This window comes from Bos mutus, chromosome 18, assembly GCF_027580195.1.
Source record: "Bos mutus isolate GX-2022 chromosome 18, NWIPB_WYAK_1.1, whole genome shotgun sequence".
In the NCBI taxonomy this organism is placed as follows: domain Eukaryota; kingdom Metazoa; phylum Chordata; class Mammalia; order Artiodactyla; family Bovidae; genus Bos; species Bos mutus.
In genome coordinates this window covers 17,529,404-17,552,667 of record NC_091634.1, presented here as the reverse complement: position 1 = coordinate 17,552,667, position 23,264 = coordinate 17,529,404, and the positions used below count along the sequence as shown (strand labels likewise).

Genomic DNA, 23,264 nt, shown 5'->3' with positions numbered 1-23,264 from the left:
TCCTGGATAGACTGCACAATGCAAGCACATCCCGAGACCGGGCTCACTGTGGAGGAGGAAGGAAAGCCAGGAGAAGGGGCAAGGCTGCTCAGGAGCTTGTTCCCTTAACGGCCTGAGGAAAGCTGGTGGTGTGATCCAAAACTACAGAATTACCAGTGCCTGATGAAACTCACATGGCCTCAAGTCCTGCGAGTTCTCAGGTTGGAATGATTTGGAGCCCAAGGCTGCTGTCCACCAGTCCTCAGCTGTTTAGATATTTGGGCTTCAGTAAGGCCCAGCTCCACACTCTTATCTCCAGAACTTAAACCTGGGGGGAAAAGGAAGGATTCTCAATGACCTTTTTTCTTCCTGAGAGTAGTGTAGATCTGTCCTTGGCCCTCCTGTGATTCTATCTGCTAGTTTGGGAGAGTGCTGACCTCAGGGCCAGGATAGGTTGGGGGAAGGTTGCTAGGAAAACGAATGATGGTTGGGGCTGGGACAACAGAGCACTTGGCTCCAAATGGAATCGCTTGGAAATGTCAACTCAACTTGATCTTTGGCAAAGGTACTTCCACATTTTCTCCATGAGCTCTGCTCTCAGAGCAGGAAATGCTTCCCACTGTAAACACCCCGAGGCCCCAGGGAGCCACCTGTGCCAGGTGTCTGGCCACAGGTCTGTGGTCCTCCTGGGAGGGATGTGGGCTGGGCTTGGGGAGCTAGTGGTGTATAAAGCAATAGATACCCTGTCCTGAGCAGCACACTCCAGCCGCCGCCATGATGAAGGGAGCACTGCTTGTGCTGGCCTTGATGGTGACCAGAGAGCTGATCTTCCAGACAAGTGAGGGTAGGAAGGAGGGACCGAGGGGCCCTTCTAATCCTTGCCCGATGCCGTTTCACTGCATCTTCCCCAGTCCTGTCCGAGCTGCTTCTAGGGTCAGATTCAGAGGGCAGCTGTTTGATCAGTGCCCAGGAGTCCTGCACAGACTGCCTTAGGCTTTCATTCTTTGTAGAGGGGATGGTGTGGAGCAGGAAGGGTCATTAGCCATGCACACCCTTGGGGATAGTTCCTTCAGGTTAGTGTTGCTTAATGGAAAAAGAGAAGCAGGCTGATGATCTTGAGGGCAGTGGTCAAGGGTAGAGGGGTCTCCAGACCCAGCCCCTCTTGCTGCTCCCTCTGCTGGGAGTGCCTCATAGAGAAGTTTTTCTGTCTGGGATGTAAGCAGTCCAGGGAGAGGGCAAGTCTCTGGGGGAAGTGAGTTTGGAAGTTTTGGATGTGTGAGTTCCTGTCAAGTGGTGGGAAAACAGGAACCTTCTGACGTGGTGATCCTGTTGATGAGGTGTTTTCTGTTGTGCCTTCAGCGGAAGCCTGCCCTGTTTTTTATGGAGTGTTTGGCACACTGATCCTTGGAAGCAAAACCTTGTTGAATACAACACTTGATTTTGTTGCTGCTACCGATGAGGAAAAAGCAGCTCTAGGAAAAATCCAGGATTGCTACGATGAGGCGGGATTTGATGACAAGGTTTTGGATCTGCTACTCATGGTAATTTACCCCTCCTTAACCCCCGCCCTGAGAATTCACAGGCGGCATAGTGTAATGTGCCACATGGTAATAGATCATGCTGTCATGGGATATGAGACAGAGAAGACCTATGAACAAAGAAGCACAATAAAACCTTTGCTCCAGTGTGCATCACCTATAATATGCAAGCACAATCCACCTGCACATCCAGCATCCCGCTACCAAACCTGTTCATATCATGCCAATTAACTCACACCGAGTAGGGGACTGATATCAATGTAATATGCCAAGTGTGTTGACTTGTGTGATTTTTTTTTTCTAGTGTGAGAGATGCTAGCATTGGAGGACTAGAATTTTAATCTTTGGCAGGAAACCAACCATTTAATATACACATGTGTAGGAGTCATGTCAGCTCTATTTAAGGAATATTGAAAAGGAGCCCCTGCCTTAAGAGTCTCTTTCCAGGATGAGATTCTCTGGGTTTGTAAGGTTTATGACTTATCGCCAATTCACTTCATCTTGTGCCCACTCAATTGGCCATTGCTCTGGCTCAGACCCCCATTTCCACTGACATGGTCTCTGTGTCTACAAGCCAGATTTTCCACTGTGGTGTTTTGGTGCCTGAGACTCCTGAGGAGGCTTCTAGGTACCTGCGGCTGCTCACTTGGGCTAGCGATGTATCTCCTAATGGCCTAGCTCTTCTTTCTTGTTCTTGTCACACAGTATTGGAGATTGTGAATAGTCTCTCAGCTTATTTTTCTCAAATTGTTAATTGTTCAAAATGAGAGATTTTCAAGAACCAAAGTTTCATGCACTAATAGGAGGTCACAGGGCACATGGGGTTGTTTACAATACCTGCATGTATATTTCGTCCACCCAGCACATCTGACAGAAGAGGATCAGGTGGAGAATATGTGACCCAAACCTAGATACCAGCACTTTGCTCCTCCATCAGGACCAACCCTGGCTGTGCCCTGCTAACCCTTGTCATCTCCTCCTCTCCCTGGTGTGGCTGGTGACTCTGTCTCCATCCTGACACCTGTGCCTGGGCTCTTAGGGAGCCACCTTCCCCCTGGTGCCTGATGGCAGCCCCCTTCAATGGTGGGTCTGTGGACAGAGGTTCTTACTGGGGATGGGGCTGAATCCCTGAGGGTGAAGGGTGACATGATCCTGGGGAGACAGGATAGCCTGGCTGTGTGCTCAGATCCTGTCCCTCTCCTCCTACTCCCTTCCAGGCTTCCATCAACTTGAGTACGGATTGCATCAAACGTTCAGTGTCCTCGGTGGTGAATTCCATTTTCTGAGCCATACTCAGTATGCTCTCTTTGTTGACATAGTCTTTGCAAGTGATGCCTCATCTGCACTGGATCTTCCTGCCCTTTTTCCTTCTCAACTGAAGTTGGAATCTAGACACCTTTCCCCGCTGATATGGCCTTTATCAGGTTGACTCTAATAAAATAACTGCAGCTTTGCTCAGTGTTACCAGTGTCTGTGTGCTGAGGGGAGAATGTGAGGCAGGAGGTCTTGGATGATGGTGGGGAGAAGTGGCCCATGTTGTCATTGAGAGCATGGGGACTGGGGTCAAATAGCAAAAGTGTAAACCTAGGCCCTGTCACTGGCAAGCTGTAGGAGCATGGGCAAGTTTGTTGTAAATTTCTCGTCATTTTGTTATCTGCTAAACAGGGATTATGTGTGAAGATTAAGCAAAATAGCAGATATGTAACCCCGACTTCATTATCTTGAAAGGATGAAATTGTTTTTTGTGGCCACAGATAGCTTATCTCCCAGTCTGTCCTTTAGCACAGTGGCAGAGCCTCCAGTCCTTTAAATGTCCCTCGGGTTATTGACAGGAGACTCAGGAGATGACCTTAGCAGGCTTATCAGAGGTCCCCTCTTTGTCCTAGTGGCATTCACCATTTTCTGCTTCTTAGGTGGGTGGCTTGAGGAGCCAGACCTTTTCTTAGGAACACTAAGTACCTCTGCTGTCTTTGGGTTCTTCCACAGGGACCAGTACCCCCATTAAGTCTTAGACCAGGAGGAAGGGAGTGGATAGAAGAAGCTACCCCAGTGGGAATGTTGTTTCTATGGAAACACCTCATGCTGTGAAGTGAAAATTGCAGAATTGCCACACGGGCAAGTGTCCTGAACCCTCCAGCCTACTTCAGAAATTATGAAATGCATATTTCACCTTACCATAGAAGACTTGGAAGGATAGGACTAGGTTTTATCCCTGTTTCCCAGGGTCTAGGGTATTGTCAGACTACTGTCAGAATGGCCCACAAAAGGAGTGGCAAAACTGGTAAAATGTCTCAACCTTGTGGCCAGGCAGGCATAAAGTCACATCAGTTCAGTTCAGTTCAGTTCAGTCGCTCGGTCATGACCGACTCTTTGCAACCCCATGAACCGCAGCACATCAGGTCTCCATGTCCATCACCAACTCCCGGAGTCCACCCAAACCCATATTCATTGAGTTGGTGATGCCATCCAATCATCTCATCCTCTGTCGTCCCCTTCTCCTCCTGCCCTCAATCTTTCCCAGCGTCAGGGTCTTTTCAAATAAGTCAGTTCTTCACATCAGGTGGCCAAAGTATTGGAGTTTCAGCTTCAACATCAGTCTTTCCAATGAACACCCAGGACTGATCTCCTTTAGGATGCACTGGTTGGATCTCCTTGCAGTCCAAGGGACTCTCAAGAGTCTTCTCCAACACCACAGTTCAAAAGCATCAATTCTTCTACGCTCAGCTTTCTTTATAGTCCAACTCTCACATCCATACATGACCAATGGAAAAATCATAGCCTTGACTAGACAGACCTTTGTTGGCAAAGTAATGTCTCTGCTTTTGAATATGCTATCTAGATTGGTCATAACTTTCCTTCTGAGGAGTAAGTGTCTTTTAGTTTCATGGCTGCAATCACCATCTGCAGTGATTTTGGAGCCCCCAGAAATAAAGTCAGCCACTGTTTTCCCACCTACTTGCTATGCAGTGTTGGGACCAGATGCCATGATCTTAGTTTTCTGAATGTTGAGCTTTAAGCTAACTTCTTCACTCTCCTCTTTCACTTTCATGAAGAGGCGCTTTAGTTCTTCCTCACTTTCTGCCATAAGTGTGATGTCATCTGCATATCTGAGGTTACTGGTATTTCTCCCGGCAATCTTGATTCCAGCTTGTGCTTCTTCCAGCCCAGTGTTTTTCATGATGTACTCTGCAGATAAGTTAAACAAGCAGGGTGACAATATACAGTCTTGACATACTCCTTTTCCTATTTGGAGCCAGTCTATTGTTCCATGCCCAGTTCTAACAGTTGCTTCCTGACCTGCATATAGGTTTCTCAAGAGGCAGGTCAGGTGGTCTGGTATTCCCATCTCTTTCAGAATTTTCCACTGTTTATTGTGATCCACACAGTCAAAGGCTTTGGCATAGTCAAGAAAGCAGAAATAGATGTTTTTCTGGAACTCTTGCTTTTTTGATGATCAAGTGGATGTTGGCAATTTGATCTCTGGTTCCTCTGCCTTTTCTAAAACCAGCTTGAACATCTGGAAGTTCACGGTTCATGTAATGCTGAAGCCTGGCTTGGAGAATTTTGAGCATTACTTTACTAGCATGTGAGATGAGTGCAATTGTGCGGTAGTTTGAGCATTCTTTGGCATTGCCTTTCTTTGGGATTGGAATGAAAACTGACCTTTGCCAGTCCTGCGGCAACTGCTGAGTTTTCCAAATTTGCTAGCATATTGAGTGCAGCACTTTCACAGCATCATCTTTCAGGATTTGAAATAGCTCAACTGGAATTCCATCACCTCCACTAGCTTTGTTTGTAGTGATGCTTTCTAAGGCCCACTTGACTTCACATTCCAGGATGTCTGGCTCTAGGTGAGTGATCACACCATCGTAATTATCTTGGTCGTGAAGCTCTTTTTTGTACAGTTCTTCTGTGTATTCTTGCCACTTCTTCTTAATATCTTCTGCTTCTGTTAGGTCCTTACCATTTCTGTCATATACTGAGCCCATCTTTGCATGAAATGGTCCCTTGGTATCTCTAGTTTTTTTGAAGATATCTCTAGTCTTTCCCATTCTATTGTTTTCTTCTATTTCTTTGCATTGATTGCTGAGGAAGGCTTTCTTATCTCTCCTTGCTATTCTTTGGAACTCTGCATTCAAATGGGTATATCTTTCCTTTTCTCCTTTGCTTTTCACTTCCCTTCTTTACACAGCTATTTGTAAGACCTCCTCAGGCAGCCATTTTGCTTTTTTGCATTTCTTTTTCTTATGGATGATCTTGAGTCCTGTCTCCTGTACAATGTCATGAACCTCCATCCATAGTTAGTTCATCAGACACTCTATCAGATCTAGTCACTTGAATCTATTTGTCACTTCCACTGTATAGTCATAAGGGATTTGATTTAGGTCATACCTGAATGGTCTATTGGTTTTCCCCACTTTCTTCAATTTAAGTCTGAATTTGACAATAAGAAGGTTGGGTCACGGTGGAGAGGTCTGACAGAATGTGGTACACTGGAGAAGGGAATGGCAAACCACTTCAGTATTCTTGCCTTGAGAATTCCATGAACAGTATGAAAGGGACAAAAGATAGGACATTGAAAGATGAACTCCCCAGGTCGGTAGGTGCCCAGTATACTACTGGAGATCAGTGGAGAAATAACTCCAGAACGAATGAAGGGATGGAGCCAAAGCAAAAACAATACCCAGTTGTGGATGGTACTGGTGATAGAAGCAAGGTTCAATGCTGTAAAGAGCAATATTGCATGGGAACCTGGAATGTTAGGTCCATGAATCAAGGCAAATTGGAAGTGGTCAAACAGGAGATGGCAAGAGTGAGCATCGACATTCTAGGAATCAGCGAACTAAGATGGACTGGAATGGGTGAATTTAATTCATATGACCATTATATCTACTACTGTGGGCAAGAATCCCTCAGAAGAAATGGAGTAGCCATCATGGTCAACAAAAGAGTCTGAAATGCAGTACTTGGATGCAATCTCAAAAATGACAGGATGATCTCTGTTTGTTTCCAAGGCAAACCATTCAATATCACGGTAATCCAAGTCTATGACCCTACCAATAACACTGAAGAAACTGAATTTGAACAGTTCTATGAAGACCTACAAGACTTTCTAGAACTAACACCCAAAAAAGATGTCCTTTTCATTATAGGGGACTGGAATGCAAAAGTAGGAAGTCAAGAAATACCTGGAGTAACAGGAAAATTTGGCCTTGGAGTACAGAATGAAGCAGGGCAAAGACTAATAGAGTTTGGCCAAGAGAATGCACTGGTCATAGCAAATACCCTCTTCCAACCACACAAGAGAAGACTACACATGGATATCTCCAGATGGGCAACACTGAAATCAGATTGATTATATTCTTTGCAGCCAAAGATGGAGAAGCTCTATACAGTCAGCAAAAACAAGACCAGAAGCTGACTGTGGCTCATATCTTGAACTCCTTATTGCCAAATTCTGACTAAAGGTCACATACTGGGAGCTAAACTTGGGACTTGGGGCTAAGTGGTAAGAGCATTGTGTCCTGGCTTTTCTTTAACCTGCTACCTGAATTTAGGCCTTTAAATTCACTGATTCACTCTTTCTACACCTTGATTGTATGTGTGTCAAGTTATGTATGCTCTGCTAGAGTTAGTATTAACTGTTCAGGTCATACTAAAGAGGTCTAAAATTTTGTTGAAAAGTGCACAGTAAAAATTGAACAGATTAATGGTAAATCGTATTCTTGTATGAAATAAACTGACCTGTAGAAATGTCAAATATTCCCAGATATGTCTCAATTAACCTTTATTCTAATGAAGATTATCTTAATGTTTACCCTGAAAACTAAATTCTTGAGCTCAACCAAAAAAAAAAAAAAAAAAAAACCGAGATAAATAGGAACTATATGGAGGATTGTTCTCTCCAGGTACTACAACAGAAGTATTAGTCTCCATCAGTAGTCTAGTTTTAGTAGAGGAATTAATACATGGTCATTGTAAGAGAATAACAGGTTTTTGATTTTTGATGAAGAAATGGATTTTTTAAAAAATGATGTTGCCAATGACAGCCCAGTTTCTTATTTTTCTCCTGCTTTACTGGAAGATCCTCAGGTTCTCAAGGTTGTATCCTATAGCAAGGATCATTCTCTTTGTATCTCTTCTCTTTCTTATATATACTCACTTTCTCAGTGATAACATGTAGCTTCATCTTCACTTTATAAGTTTCAAATTTAAATCTTCAAGCCCATTACTAAAACATTACAAAGCACAGAATTGACCGCCACAAAACATTTGTTAAATTAATGAATCCTTTTTTTAAAAAAGCTCTAAAGTTTTCTTGAGGGACAAATACCCACAAAATTTAAATAAATCAATAGGCTCTTCAAGGGAAATTTTCAATGGAATAAAAATATCATTTCCCCTTAAAATTAGCAGTTAGTTTAATGTAATCTCAGTGAAAGTTTTCTTGACGAGATCTCTAGTCTTTCCCATTCTATTGTTTTCCTCTATTTCTTTGCATTGATTGCTGAGGAAGTCTTTCATATCTCTCCTTGCTATTCTTTGGAACTCGGCATTCAAATGGGTATACTTTCCTTTTTGCTTCCCTTCTTTTCAAAGCTATTTGTAAGGCCTCCTCAGACAATCATTTTGCTTTTTTGCATTTCTTTTTCTTGTGGATGGTCTTGATTCCTGTCTCCTGTACAATGTCATGAACCTCTGTCCATAGTTCATCAAGCACTCTGACTATGCCAAAGCCTTTGACTGTGTGGATCACAATAAACGGTGGAAAATTCTGAAAGAGATGGGAATACCAGACCACCTGACCTGCCTCTTGAGAAACCTGTATGCAGGTCAGGAAGCAACTGTTAGAACTGGACATGGAACAACATACTGATTCCAAATAGGAAAAGGAGTATGTCAAGGCTGTATATTGTCTTATTTAACTGTATATTGCTTATTTAACTCATATGCAGAGTACATCATGAGAAACGCTGGGCTGGAGGAAGCACAAGCTGGAATCAAGATTGCCGGGAGAAAGATCAATAATCTCAGATATGCAGATGACACCACCCTTATGGCAGAAAGTGAAGAAGAACTAAAGCACCTCTCGATGAAAGTGAAAGAGGAGAATGAAAAAGTTGGTTAAAGCTCAACATTCAGAAAACTAAGATCATGGCATCTAGTCCCATCACTTCATGGTAAGTAGGTGGGGAAACAGTGGAAACAGTGCTGACTTTATTTTTCTGACTTTATTTCTGCTCCAAAATCACTGCAGGTGCTGATTGCAGCCATGAAACTAAAAGACACTTACTCCTTGGAATGAAAACTATGACCAACCTAGACAGCATGTTAAAAAGCAGAGACATTACTTTGCCAACAAAGGTCCGTCTAGTCAAGGCTATGGTTTTTCCAGTGGTCATGTATGGATGTGAGAGTTGGACTATAAAGAAAGCTGAGTGCAGAAGAATTGATGCTTTTGAACTGTGGTGTTGGAGAAGACTCTTGAGAGTCCCTTAGACTGAAAGGAGATCCAACCAGTGCATCCTAAAGGAGATCAGTCCTGGGTGTTCATTAGAAGGACTGATGCTGAAGCTGAAACTCCAATACTTTGGCCACCTGATGCAGAGAGCTGACTCACTGGAAAAGACCCTGATGCTGGGAAAGGTTGAAGGCAGGAGAAGGGGACGACAGGATGAGATGGTTGGATGGCATCACCGACTCAATGGACATGGGTTTGGGTGGACTCCGGGAGTTGGTGATGGACAGGGAGGCCTGGCGTGCTGCGGTTCATGGGGTGGCAAAGAGTTGGTCACGACTGAGTGACTGAACTGAACTGAATTGAACAATGAAAATAACAAGAGCATTTTTTGAAAGGTATTTTATTCTTATAAAAGGGATCTTAACCATTATCATATGATCCAAAAATCTCCTTCCTAAGTTTACACTTGAAAGGAATGAAAATTTATGTTCACATAAAAACTTGCCCACTGCTATTTATTGCAACTTTATTCACTTTATCAAATCTGGAAAACTACCAAGTGTCCTTCAACTAGTGAATAGATAAACAAAGCATGCCACGTTCCTACAATTGAATCTACTCAGCAATTAAAAGGAAGAAGCAGGAAAAAACCCCTTGCAAATGCCATATTGTTGCATGTATCAATAGTTTATTTTCTTTATTGATAAGTAATACTTCACTGAATTGATATATGTTAATTTGTTTATCTACCCACAGAGTTAGGGCTACTGCGGTTGCTTTTCAAGTTTGAGGTGTTACAAATAAACCTGCTATGACCTGGTAACTCAGACAGAAAAGATTCTGCCTGCAGTGTGGGAGACCTAAGTTGATCCCTGGGTTGGGAAGATCCCCTGGAGGAGGGCATGGCAACCCACTCCAGTATTCTTGCCTGGAGAATCCCGTGGACAGAGGAGCCTGGTGGGCAGTAGTCCACAGGGTCACACAGAGTCGGACATGACTGAGCGACTAGGCACAGCACACACATGAGTATCTCTCTCTCTCTCTCTCTGTGTATTTCAAAAAGAACCTGTTGCCACATGCAACAACCTGGAGGAATCTCAAATGTATTCTGATAAGTTACAGATTTGGAACTTAAAGATTACGCTTCCCTGGTGGTCCAGTGGCTGGGACCCTGAGCTCCCAATGCAGGGGCCGAGGTTGGATCCCTGATCAGGGAACTGAATCCCGCATGTGGCAGCGAAAATCGAAGATCCTCTGTGCCCCAACTAATACTCAGCTCAGTCAAATAATAAATAAAAATTAAAATGAACATTAAAGATTACAATCATATGGTTTATTTATATTCCATTTACTGTATTATATTTGGAAAAATCAGGAAACATACGTGTGAAAAAAATGTTAAGTAATTAGTAGTAAGCTGAGGAGATGCCTAAACATGCACACTCATATCATGGGGAGATAAATGAGCTATTAAAGGAAAACCAGAGATAGATCCTAGTCATCATGGATTTTATGAAAAAGATAACTTGCAAAGCAGGAAATTTGCATTGTTTCATACATGAAATTTTGGTGCTGAATAAACTAATTGAATATTTGGGGAAATAAAACTGTTGCATCTGTGTCTCCATAGCTTTCTCCAAAATTAATTTCAGATAAGTTAAAGGTTTACACTTTCAAAGACTGGGATAGAAAATGTCATCAAATTCTTAGAAAATGTTATGGAACGCTTTTTTTTTTCTTTTTTTTAACAGAGTAGAGAAGACCTTTCTAAAGATGAAATGAAACCCGATTGATAATTTTGAATGCATAAAAATTAAAATGTTACTGCATGGCAAAATGCACCACATACACCTTTTTCAGGACATCACTCAAATGTTATTTCATTGATGTCTTTGGTCATCCTGTTTAAATTATAACGTGTACCACTCCACCTGCCCTCTGCATTGTTGATCTCCTTTCCCTGATTTCTCTCTTAATATGCTGTATGTTTACCAAGCTTTCTGGCTTATTGATTTTCTATTTTTTAAATTTTATTATTATTTTTTTTTAGTTTTATGCATCTATATTTTATTTTATTCTTTAACTTTACAATATTGTATTGTTTTGCCATATATCAACATGAATCCGCCACAGGTATACACATGTTCCCCATCCTGAACCCTCCTCCCTCCTGCTGGTGCACTGAGACGACCCAGAGGGATGGCTTATTGATTTTCTAACACTCTCAGACCTAATCTATATGGCAAAGAAATTTTAATCACTAAAGAAATATTCTCCATTGAGAAAGTATCTCACCTATCTATCTATCTAGTCTATCTGTCTCTTCTCCATCCCCTCTCCACCTAGCCCCATACATACTCTTTTAATTCGGGTTCCACAATGTTCTTTGCCTACTCCAATGGAGAATTTATAATAAAACAATGCCCTTCCAAATTTGTAGTCAATGGAATATGCTAAGGCATTCAGACAAAACAAAATAAAAATATTAGTGGTTCTGGGCAGGAAATGGATTTATACTTCCACCTGGAACAACTAAAACTGGACAAAATATAGGAAAGAATGATATTCAGAAATTGAACTTCAGTCCACGGTGGCCAGTGTGGTCACATTTGCAGAGCAGAATACTGAAGTGGAGAGAGTTCCACAGAAAAACAATTCCAGGATTCTGCAAGAAGTCCTAAAGACTTCACTGCATATTGCTCACTGTGTGTATATGAGAAAACTGCCCAAAGTGAGGGAATAATCTGAAAGGAGCAGAGGAAACAATACTGAGAATTTGTACAGGTCTGAAAATAGTTTGTATTTCTAACAGTCTTAGAGGAATATCTAGGTTATTCATGGGGAATCAAGTATTTGATTAAGGAAGGGATCTTCAGATCAGATCAGTCGCTCAGTCGTGTCCAACTCTTTGGGACCCCATGAATTGCAGCACGCCAGGCCTCCCTGTCCATCACAACTCCCGGAATTCACTGAGACTCACGTCCATCGAGTCAGTGATGCCATCCAGCCATCTCATCCTCTGTCGTCCCCTTCTCCTCCTGCCCCCAATCCCTCCCAGCATCAGGGTCTTTTCTAATGAATCAACTCTTCGCATGAGGTGGCCAAAGTACTGGAGTTTCAGCTTGGATCTTAGCAGTGGTATAAAATTTGCCTTTTCATGTGGATTCTTATGTACCAGCTAAACAAGGCTTAAAAGAAGCTTCAAATGGATCAGCCTATTTCAAAGTAAAAGATAAAAGCTCAGGAATATCTATAGTATTACAGAGGTACCTAGTACCTAAATGTTAAATTTTAGAATATATGGCATCAAAAAACTAGCTAGCAGCATGCAAAGCAGCAGAAAAATATGAACTGTGATCAGAAATAATCAATATAAATGACTCAAGGAACAAAGACATCAATACAAACAATTGGAGAATTGAAGAATAGAATCAATATAAATAATTGAAGAACTCAATATAAACAAACCCAGAAAACACAAACATGATACAGTTGATAGACAAAATATTAAAAGTTATTAAAATTGTATTCCAGATGTTTAAGAAATGAGAGGACCACTTGGACATGTAAACTTGAAACATAGATATATTTTTAAAAAGACTTGAATAGGTTAAAAAATATACTCCACTAGATGGAATTAACAATGGGTTAGGCACCATAGAAGAAAATATTAGTAAGTTTGAAATAGACAATGACAGAAACTATCCAAAATAAAAACCAGAAAAAATTGAGTAATGATAAGAGGATCAGTGAGCTGTGAGACAACCTGGGGGAGGGGTAATACATGATTAATTGGAATCTCTTAGGGAGTAGGGGCCAAAATCTTCCCATATTTGATGAAAAATATAAACCTATAGATCCATGCTAAGTCACTTCAGTCGTGTCCGACTCTGTGCGAGCCCATAGACGGCAGCCTACCGGGCTCCCCCGTCCCTGGGATTCTCCAGGCAAGAACACTGGAATGGGTTGCCATTTCCTTCTCCAATGTATGAAAGTGAAAAGTGAAAGTGAAGTCGTCATGTCTGACCCTCAGCGACCCCATGGACTGCAGGCTTCCAGGCTCCTCCGTCCATGGGATTTTCTAGGCAAGAGTACTGGAGTGGGGTGCCATTGCCTTCTCCGATAGATCTATACTACTTAGTTAACTTTAAGCATAAGAAAAATGAAAAAAAAAAAATTCAGTTAGCTCATTGTAATCAGATTTCTTAAGTGTGGTGATAAAATGGAAATCTTCAAAGCAGCCAGAGAAACAGGAACAGAGAGAACAGCAGCGTACTTCTCTTAGAAAACAATGCAGTTTACCAAGTATTGAAAGTATTAAAAGAAAAAAATACTGTGAATCTCTAATTCTCCACCTGATGAAACTATTTTTTAAAAATAAAGGAAAAAGAAACACTTTTTCACATATGCAGAAGCTTAAAGGATTCATCACCATCATACCTACACTATAGGAAATACGAGAGGAAGGCCTGCAGGACGGATTGATGTGGTGCAAGGTGGAAATCTCAAACTGTACCAGGGAAGGGAGAACATGGATGATTGTCAGTCTGAGGAGATCTTTCTATTTCTCTATCACTATCCTACCTGGAGAATCCCATGGACAGAGGAGCCTGGTGGGCTACAAGTCCATAAGGTCGCAAAGAGTCAGACACAACTGAGCACACACACATCCCTTTATATAGAGAGATTTAATACATTCACAATGGATTTTCTTGGACTAAAGTATTCAAATAATACATTCAAAAGCAGAAATTACAGCTGTTGATAAAATTAGTAAGTTTTAATTTAGCTCAAAGAACAATAACTTGATAAAACAGAGACATAAAGTGTAATAAAATATGGAAGAGTGTGTAAGAGATAACATGGGACACAGTGAAAAGACTCTCAGTATGTAGATACTGAAATTACTGGTGGGAGTCCTGTCTCCTGCCTAGAGCTGACTGGCAGGAGGACTCCCAGGGAGCAGAAGCTGCAGTGTGTGAGCCCCCAGCTGAGGGCGTGGAGTAGGTCAGCGGGGATGCTGGCCTCAGTACACTGGGTGGCCAGCGCTGCTGCTTGTGTTGCTTTCTGCCCTACTTGTTTTAAGGATGGCTCTGGCTGAAGGGACCTAAGGGACATGGGCCAAAGCAAAGGACTCTTACAGAGCTCCTTGGAAGGTAAAAGGGCAATCCTCTGGCAATACCTAGATTGGGTGTACCGCCAAAGCCAAGTGGGGTTTCCTGGATGAGATATTAACCAGCCTCCTGGGCACCAAGAGAACTCCTTAGCAGTGCCAGGAGAGGGTGTTCTTCTTCTTTTTTTTTTTTTACTTTATTGGATTATAGTTGGGATACAGTGTTACGGAGAAGGCAATGGCACCCCACTCCAGTACTCTTGCCTGGAAAATCCCATGGACGGAGGAGCCTGGTAGGCTGCAGTCCATGGGGTCGCTAAGAGTCGGACACGACTGAGCAACTTCACTTTCACTTTTCACTTTCATGCATTGGAGAAGGAAATGGCAACCCACTCCAGTGTTCTTGCCTGGAGAATCCCAGGGACGGGGGAGCCTGGTGGGCTGCCATCTATGGGGTCGCACAGAGTTGGACACGACTGAAGCGACTTAGCAGCAGCAGCAGCAGCAGCAGCAGCAGCAGCATACAGTGTTATGTTTCTGCTGTACAGCAAAGTGAATCAGGTACCCATTTTATTTTGGATTTTCTTCCCATTTAGGTCACCAAAGAGCACTGAGTAGAGTTCCCTGTGCTATATAGTAGGTTCTCATTAGTTATCTATTTTTATACATTGTCAATAGTGTATATATATGAATCTAAATTTCCTTCATCCTACCCTCTCCTTCTTATATATATCTTTATTTTCTATGTCTGTGTCTCTGTTTCTGATTTGCAAAGAAGATCATCTATACCAAACCATCTTTCTTGGTTCCACATTTATGTGTTACTATATGATATTTGTTTTTCTCTTTCTGCCTTCCTTCACTCCTTATGACTGTCCCTAGGCAGTCTCTCACAAGTGGCACAGTTTGTTCCTTTTCTGTTGTTTATATGTACCACATCTTCTTCTTCTTCTTTTTTTTTTTTTAACAACTGCTGGGTCAGATTTGATCTTTATTTCAATGGTAAAAAAATTAACATTTTTTTTTCTAGTTTGATTTTTTTAAATTAATTATTTTAATTGGAGGCTAATTATTTTACAATTTGTAATGGTTTTTTTTTGCCATACATGGACATGAATCAGCCATAGGTGTACATGTGTCCCCCATCCTAAACCCCTCTCCCACCTCCCTCCCCATCCAATCCCTCAGGATCATCCCAGTGCACCAGCCCTGAGGGCCCTGTCTCATGCATCGAACCTGGACTGGTGAGCTATTTCGCATATGCTAATATACATGTTTCAATGATATTCTCTCACATCATCCCACCTTGCCTTCTCCCACAGAGTCCAAAAGACTGTTCTATACATCTGTCTCTTTTGCTGTCTCGCATACAGTGTCATCATTACCATCTTTCTAAATTCCATATATATGCATTAATATACTGTATTGGTGTTTTTCTTTCTGACTTACTTCACTCTGTATAATAGGCTCCGGATTCATCCATCTCTTTAGAACTGATTCAAATGCTTTCTTTTTAATGGCTGAGTAATATTCTATCGTGTATATGTACCACAGCTTTCTTATCCATTCATCTGCTGATGGACATCTAGGTTGCTTCCATGTCCTGGCTATTATAAACAGTGCTGCAATGAACAATGGGGTACACCTGTCTCTTTCAGTTTTGGTTTCCTCGGTGTGCATGCCCAGCAGTGGGATTGCTGGGTCATAAGGCAGTTCTATTTCCAGTTTTTTAAGGAATCTCCACACTGTTCTCCATAGTGGCTGTACTAGTTTGCATTCCCACCAACAGTGTAAGAGGGTTCCCTTTTCTCCACACCCTCTCCAGATTTATTGCTTGTAGACTTTTGGTCGCAGCCATTCTGACTGGCGTGAGATGGTACCTGATAGTGGTTTTGATTTGCATTTCTCTGATAATGAGTGATGTTGAGCATCTTTTCATGTGTTTGTCAGCCGTGTGTATGTCATCTTTGGAGAAATGTCTGTTTAGTTCTTTGGCCCATTTGTTTTTCTTTAATTGGGTCATTTATTTTTGTGGAATTGAGCTGCAGGAGCTGCTTGTATATTTTTGAGACTAATTCTTTGTCAATTGTTTCATTTGCTATTATTTTCTCCCATTCTGAAGGCTGTCATTTCACCTTGCTTATAGTTTCCTTTGATGTGCAAAAGATTTTATGTTTAATTAGGTCTCATTATTTTTTTTTTCTAAAACAGGTTTTAAATTTTATTTTATTTTTAAACTTTACAATATTGTATTAGTTTTGCCAAATATCGAAATGAATCCGCCACAGGTATACCCGCGTTCCCCATCCTGAACCCTCCTCCCTCCTCCCTCCCCTACCCTCCTTCTGGGTCGTCCCAGTGCACCAGCCCCAAGCATCCAGTACCGTGCATTGAACCTGGACTGGCGACTCATTTCATACATGATATTATACATGTTTCAATGCTATTCTCCCAAATCTCCCCACCCTCTCCCTCTCCAACAGAGTCCATAAGACTGATCTATACATCGGTGTCTCTTTTGCTGTCTCCTACACACGGTTATTGTTACCATCTTTCTAAATTCCATATATATGCGTTAGTATACTGTGTTGGTGTTTTTCTTTCTGGCTTACTTCACTCTGTATAATAGGTTCCAGTTTCATCCATCTCATTAGAACTGATTCAAATGTATTCTTTTTAATGGCTGAGTAATACTCCATTGTGTATATGTACCACAGCTTTCTTATCCATTCATCTGCTGATGGACATCTAGGTTGCTTCCATGTCCTGGCTACTGTAAACAGTGCTGCGATGAACATTGGGGTACAAGTGTCTCTTTCCCTTCTGGTTTCGTCAGTGTGTATGCCCAGCAGTGGGATTGCTGGATCATAAGGCAGTTCTATTTCCAGTTTTTTAAGGAATCTCCACACTGTTCTCCATAGTGGCTGTACTAGTTTGCATTCCCACCAACAGTGTAAGAGAGTTCCCTTTTCTCCACACCCTCTCCAGCATTTATTGCTTGTAGACTTTTGGATCACAGCCATTCTGACTGGTGTGAAATGATACCTCATAGTGGTTTTGATTTGCATTTCTCTGATAATGAGTGATGTTGAACATCTTTTCATGTGTTTGTTAGCCATCTGTATGTCTTCTTTGGAGAAATGTCTATTTAGTTCTTTGGCCCATTTTTTGATTGGGTCGTTTATTTTTCTGGAGTTGAGCTGTAGGAGTTGCTTGTATATTTTTGAGATTACTTGTTTGTCCTTTGCTTCATTTGCTATTATTTTCTCCCATTCTGAAGGCTGCCTTTTCACCTTGCTAATAGTTTCCTTTGTTGTGCAGAAGCTTTTAAGTTTAATTAGGTCCCATTTGTTTATTTTTGCTTTTATTTCCAATATTCTGGGAGGTGGGTCATAGAGGATCCTGCTGTGATGTATGTCAGAGAGTGTTTTGCCTATGTTCTCCTCTAGGAGTTTTATAGTTTCTGGTCTTACGTTTAGATCTTTAATCCATTTTGAGTTTATTTTTGTGAAAGGTGTTAGAAAGTGTTCTAGTTTCATTCTTTTACAAGTGGTTGACCAGTTTTCCCAGCACCACTTGTTAAAGAGATTGTCTTTAATCCATTGTATATTCTTGCCTCCTTTGTCAAAGATAAGGTGTCCATATGTGAGTGGATTTATCTCTGGGCTTTCTATTTTGTTCCATTGATCAATATTTCTGTCTTTGTGCCAGTACCATACTGTCTTGATAACTGTGGCTTTGTAGTAGAGCCTGAAGTCAGGTAGGTTGATTCCTCCAGTTCCATTCTTCTTTCTCAAGATAGCTTTGGCTATTCGAGGTTTTTTGTATTTCCATACAAATTGTGAAATTATTTGTTCTAGCTCTGTGAAGAATACCGTTGGTAGCTTGATAGGGATTGCATTGAATCTATAAATTGCTTTGGGTAGTATACTCATTTTCACTATATTGATTCTTCCAATCCATGAACATGGTATATTTCTCCATCTATTAGTGTCCTCTTTGATTTCTTTCACCAGTGTTTTATAGTTTTCTGAATATAGGTCTTTAGTTTCTTTAGGTAGATATATTCCTAAGTATTTTATTCTTTCCGTTGCAATGGTGAATGGAATTGTTTCCTTAATTTCTCTTTCAGTTTTCTCATTATTAGTGTATAGGAATGCAAGGGATTTCTGTGTGTTGATTTTATATCCTGCAACTTTACTATAATCATTGATTAGTTCTAGTAATTTTCTGGTGGAGTCTTTAGGGTTTTCTATGTAAAGGATCATGACATCTGCAAACAGTGAGAGTTTTACTTCTTCTTTTCCAATTTGGATTCCTTTTATTTCTTTTTCTGCTCTGATTGCTGTGGCCAAAACTTCCAAAACTATGTTGAATAGTAATGGTGAAAGTGGGCACCCTTGTCTTGTTCCTGACTTTAGAGGAAATGCTTTCAATTTTTCACCATTGAGGATAATGTTTGCTGTGGGTTTGTCATATATAGCTTTTATTATGTTGAGGTATGTTCCTTCCATTCCTGCTTTCTGGAGAGTTCTTATCATAAATGGATGTTGAATTTTGTCAAAGGCTTTCTCTGCATCTATTGAGATAATCATATGGTTTTTGTTTTTCAATTTGTTAATGTGGTGTATGACATTGACTGATTTATGGATATTGAAGAATCCTTGCATCCCTGGGATAAAGCCCACTTGGTCATGGTGTATGATCTTTTTAATGTGTTGTTGGATTCTGATTGCTAGAATTTTGTTAAGGATTTTTGCATCTATGTTCATCAGTGATATTGGCCTGTAGTTTTCTTTTTTTGTGGGATCTTTGTCAGGTTTTGGTATTAGGGTGATGGTGGCCTCATAGACTGAGTTTGGAAGTTTACCTTCCTCTGCAATTTTCTGGAAGAGTTTGAGCAGGATAGGTGTTAGCTCTTCTCTAGATTTTTGGTAGAATTCAGCTGTGAAGCCTTCTGGACCTGGGCTTTTGTTTGCTGGAAGATTTTTGATTACAGTTTCAATTTCCGTGCTTGTGATGGGTCTGTTAAGATTTTCTATTTCTTCCTGGTCGAGTTTTGGAAAGTTGTACTTTTCTAAGAATTTGTCCATTTCTTCCACGTTGTCCATTTTATTGGCATATAATTGTTGATAGTAGTCTCTTATTATCCTTTGTATTTCTGTGTTGTCTGTTGTGATCTCTCCATTTTCATTTCTAATTTTATTGATTTGATTTTTCTCCCTTTGTTTCTTGATGAGTCTAGCTAATGGTTTGTCAATTTTATTTATGCTTTCAAAGAACCAGCTTTTGGCTTTGTTGATTTTTGCTATGGTCTCTTTTGTTTCTTTTGCATTTATTTCTGCCCTAATTTTTAAGATTTCTTTCCTTCTACTAAGCCTGGGGTTCTTCATTTCTTCCTTTTCTAGTTGCTTTAGGTGTAGAGTTAGGTTATTTATTTGACTTTTTTCTTGTTTCTTTAGGTATGCCTGTATTGCTATGAACTTTCCCCTTAGGACTGCTTTTAAAGTGTCCCGCAGGTTTTGAGTTGTTGTGTTTCCATTTTCATTAGTTTCTATGCAAATTTTGATTTCTTTTTTGATTTCTTCAGTGACTTGTTGGTTATTCAGCAGGGTGTTGTTCAGCCTCCATATGTTGGAATTTTTAATAGTTTTTCTCCTGTAATTGAGATCTAATCTTACTGCATTGTGGTCAGAAAAGATGCTTGGGATGATTTTTATTTTTTTGAATTTACCAAGGCTAGATTTATGGCCCAGGATGTGATCTATCCTGGAGAAGGTTCCATGTGCGCTTGAGAAAAAGGTGTAATTCATTGTTTGGGGATGAAATGTCCTATAGATATCAATTAGGTCTAACTGGTCTATTGTATCATTTAACGTTTGTGTTTCCTTGTTAATTTTCTGTTTAGTTGATCTATCCATAGGTGTGAGTGGGGTATTAAAGTCTCCCACTATTATTGTGTTATTGTTAATTTCTCCTTTCATACTTGTTAGGATTTGTCTTACATATTGCGGTGCTCCCGTGTTGGGTGCATATATATTTATAATTGTTATATCTTCTTCTTGGATTGATCCTTTGATCATTAGGTAGTGACCATCTTTGTCTCTTTTCACAGCTTTTATTTTAAAATCTATTTTATCTGATATAAGTATTGCTACTCCTGCTTTCTTTTGGTCCCTATTTGCATGGAAAATCTTTTTCCAGCCCTTCACTTTCAGTCTGTATGTGTCCCCTGTTTTGAGGTGGGTCTCTTGTAGACAACATACGTAGGGGTCTTGTTTTTGTATCCATTCAGCCAGTCTTTGTCTTTTGGTTGGGGCATTCAACCCATTTACATTTAAGGTAATTACTGATAACTATGATCCCATTGCCATTTACTTTATTGTTTTGGGTTCGAGTTTATACACCGTTTTTGTGTTTCCTGTCTAGAGAATATCCTTTAGTATTTGTTGGAGAGCTGGTTTGGTGGTGCTGAATTCTCTCAGCTTTTGCTTGTCTGAGAAGCTTTTGATTTCTCCTTCATATTTGAATGAGATCCTTGCTGGGTACAATAATCTGGGCTGTAGGTTATTTTCTTCCTGGCTTGAAGAGTTTCTATTGAAAGATCAGCTGTTATCCTAATGGGAATTCCCTTGTGTGTTATTTGTTGTTTTTCCCTTGTGGCTTTTAATATTTGTTCTTTGTGTTTGATCTTTGTTAATTTGATTAATATGTGTCTTGGGGTGTTTTGCCTTGGGTTTATCCTGTTTGGGACTCTCTGGGTTTCTTGGACTTGGGTGATTATTTCCTTCCCCATTTTAGGGAAGTTTTCAACTATTATCTCCTCAAGTATTTTCTCATGGTCTTTCTTTTTGTCTTCTTCTTCTGGGACCCCTATGATTCGAATGTTGTAGCGTTTAATATTGTCCTGGAGGTCTCTGAGATTGTCCTCATTTCTTTTAATTCGTTTTTCTTTTATCCTCTCTGATTCATTTATTTCTACCATTCTATCTTCTAATTCACTAATCCTATCTTCTGCCTCTGTTATTCTGCTATTTGTTGCCTCCAGAGTGTTTTTAATTTCATTTATTGCACTATTCATTTTATATTGACTGTCTTTTATTTCTTCTAAATCCTTGTTAAACTTTTCTTGCATCTTCTCAATCTTAGTCTCCAAGCTATTTATCTCTGATTCCATTTTGATTTCAAGATTTTGGATCAACTTCACTATCATTATTTGGAATTCTTTAACAGGTAGATTCCCTATCTCTTCCTCTTTTGTTTGGTTTGGTGGGCTTTTATCCTGTTCCTTTATCTGCTGGGTATTCCTCTGTCTCTTCATCTTGTTTAAATTGCTGAGTTTGGGGTGTCCTTTCTGTATTCTGGCAGTTTGTGGAGTTCTCTTTATTGTGGCGTTTGCTCGCTCTGTGTGGGTTTGTACAGGTGGCTTGTCAAGGTTTCTTGGTTAGGGAAGCTTGTGTTGGTGTTCTGGTGAGTGGAGCTGTACTTCTTCTCTCTGGAGTGCAATGAAATGTCCAGTAATGAGTTATGGGATGTCTATGGTTTTGGGGTGACTTTGGGCTGCCTGTATCTTGGAGCTCAGGGCTGTGTTCCTTGCTGCTGGAGAATTTGCTTGGTATGTCTTGCCCTGAAACTTGTTTCGCCCAGAGAGGTTTACAGCGTTATATGGAGAAGAGAAGAGTGAGGAGGGAGTTAGAGGTGACCCGAATGAGATGAGGTGAGTCAATAGAGGAGAGAGTGGGCTATTCAGTAATCTCTTCCTTATGTGCACTCCACAACTGGACCGCCCAGAGTTGTTCACAGAGTTACACAGAGAAGAGAAGAAGGAAGAAGGTGGCATAGGTGGCCAGGAGGATAAATAGGGGAATGAAAAGGAGGGAGACAGATCCAGCCAGTAATCAGTTCCCTAAGTGTTCTCCACTCTCTGGAACACACAGAAATTCACAGAGTTGGGTAGAGTAGAGAGGGGTTAGGGAGGAGACACAGGCGACCTAGTGGAGAAAAAGGAGAGTCCAAAGGGAGAGAGAGCAGTTAAGCCAGTAATCTCGCTCCCTAGTGAAAAATGGGTACTGAAGATTGGGTTCTTAAAGGTACAAAATTGGTAACAAATACATAAAAGCAAAAATTAAAAATCTAGAGTAGAGTTTGGAATTTCAAAAATACGATGTTAAAGAAAAGAAGAAGGAAAAGAAAGAGAGAAAAACGAATAAACAAAAACAAACAAGGTCATAAAATTATAAAGAAAATATAGGTACAAAATTGATAACTAATACCAAAAAGCAAAAGTTAAAAATCTAGAGTAGAGTTTGGAATTTCAAAAATACAATGTTAAAAAAAGAAGAAGAAGAAAAGAAAGAGAGAAAAAAACAAAGAAGAACAACAAACAAGGTCGCATAAATTATAAAAAAAAAAATACACAGGTACAAAATTGATAACAAATACCAAAAAGTATAAATTAAAAATCTAGAATAGAGTTTGGAATTTCAGATATACAATGTTATTTAAAAGAAGAAGAGAAAGAAACAGAGAAAAAGAAAAAATAAAAAAGGGTCACAGAAATTATATAAAAACAAAAACAAAACTATAGGTACAAAATTGATAATAAATACTAAAAAGCTAAAATTAAAAATCTCCTTTCGAAGACTTGGGTTGCTTTTCTGGGTGCCTGATGTCCTCTGCTGGCTTTCAGAAGTTGTTTTGTGGAATTTACTCGGCATTTAAATGTTCTTTTGGTGAATTTGTGGGGGAGAAAGTGTTCTCCCCTTTCTACTCCTCCGCCATCTTAGCTCCTCCTCAGGTCTCATTATTTTTGCTTTTATTTCATTATTCTAGGAGGTGGGTCTTAGAGGATCCTGCTGTGATGTATGTCGGGGAGTGTTTTGCCTATGTTCTCCTCTAGGAGTTTTATAGTTTTTGGTCTTATATTTAGATCTTTAATCCATTTTGAGTTTATTTTTGTGTATGGTGTTAGAAAGTGTTCTAGTTTCATTCTTTTACAAGTGGTTGACCAGTTTTCCCAGCACCACTTGTTAAAGAGATTGTCTTTTCTCCATTGTATATTCTGGCCTTTCTTGTCAAAGATAAGGTGTCCATAGGTGCGGGGATTTATCTCTGGGCTTTCTGTTTTTTTCCATTGATCCATATTTCTGTCTTTGGGCCAGTAGCATACTGT

General features: G+C 40.4%; 1 protein-coding gene across 1 annotated transcript in view; it reads left to right on the top strand.

Annotated features, from left to right (window-relative positions):
- Positions 1-753: 753 nt before the first annotated feature.
- Positions 754-23,264, top strand: part of LOC138991859 (major allergen I polypeptide chain 2-like) — a 39,948-nt gene continuing 17,437 nt past the window's right edge. The window contains exons 1-2 of the mRNA XM_070388759.1: positions 754-817; positions 1,339-1,520. Coding sequence (XP_070244860.1) covers positions 754-817; positions 1,339-1,520 — 246 coding nt within the window. The remainder of the gene's footprint in view (positions 818-1,338; positions 1,521-23,264) is intronic.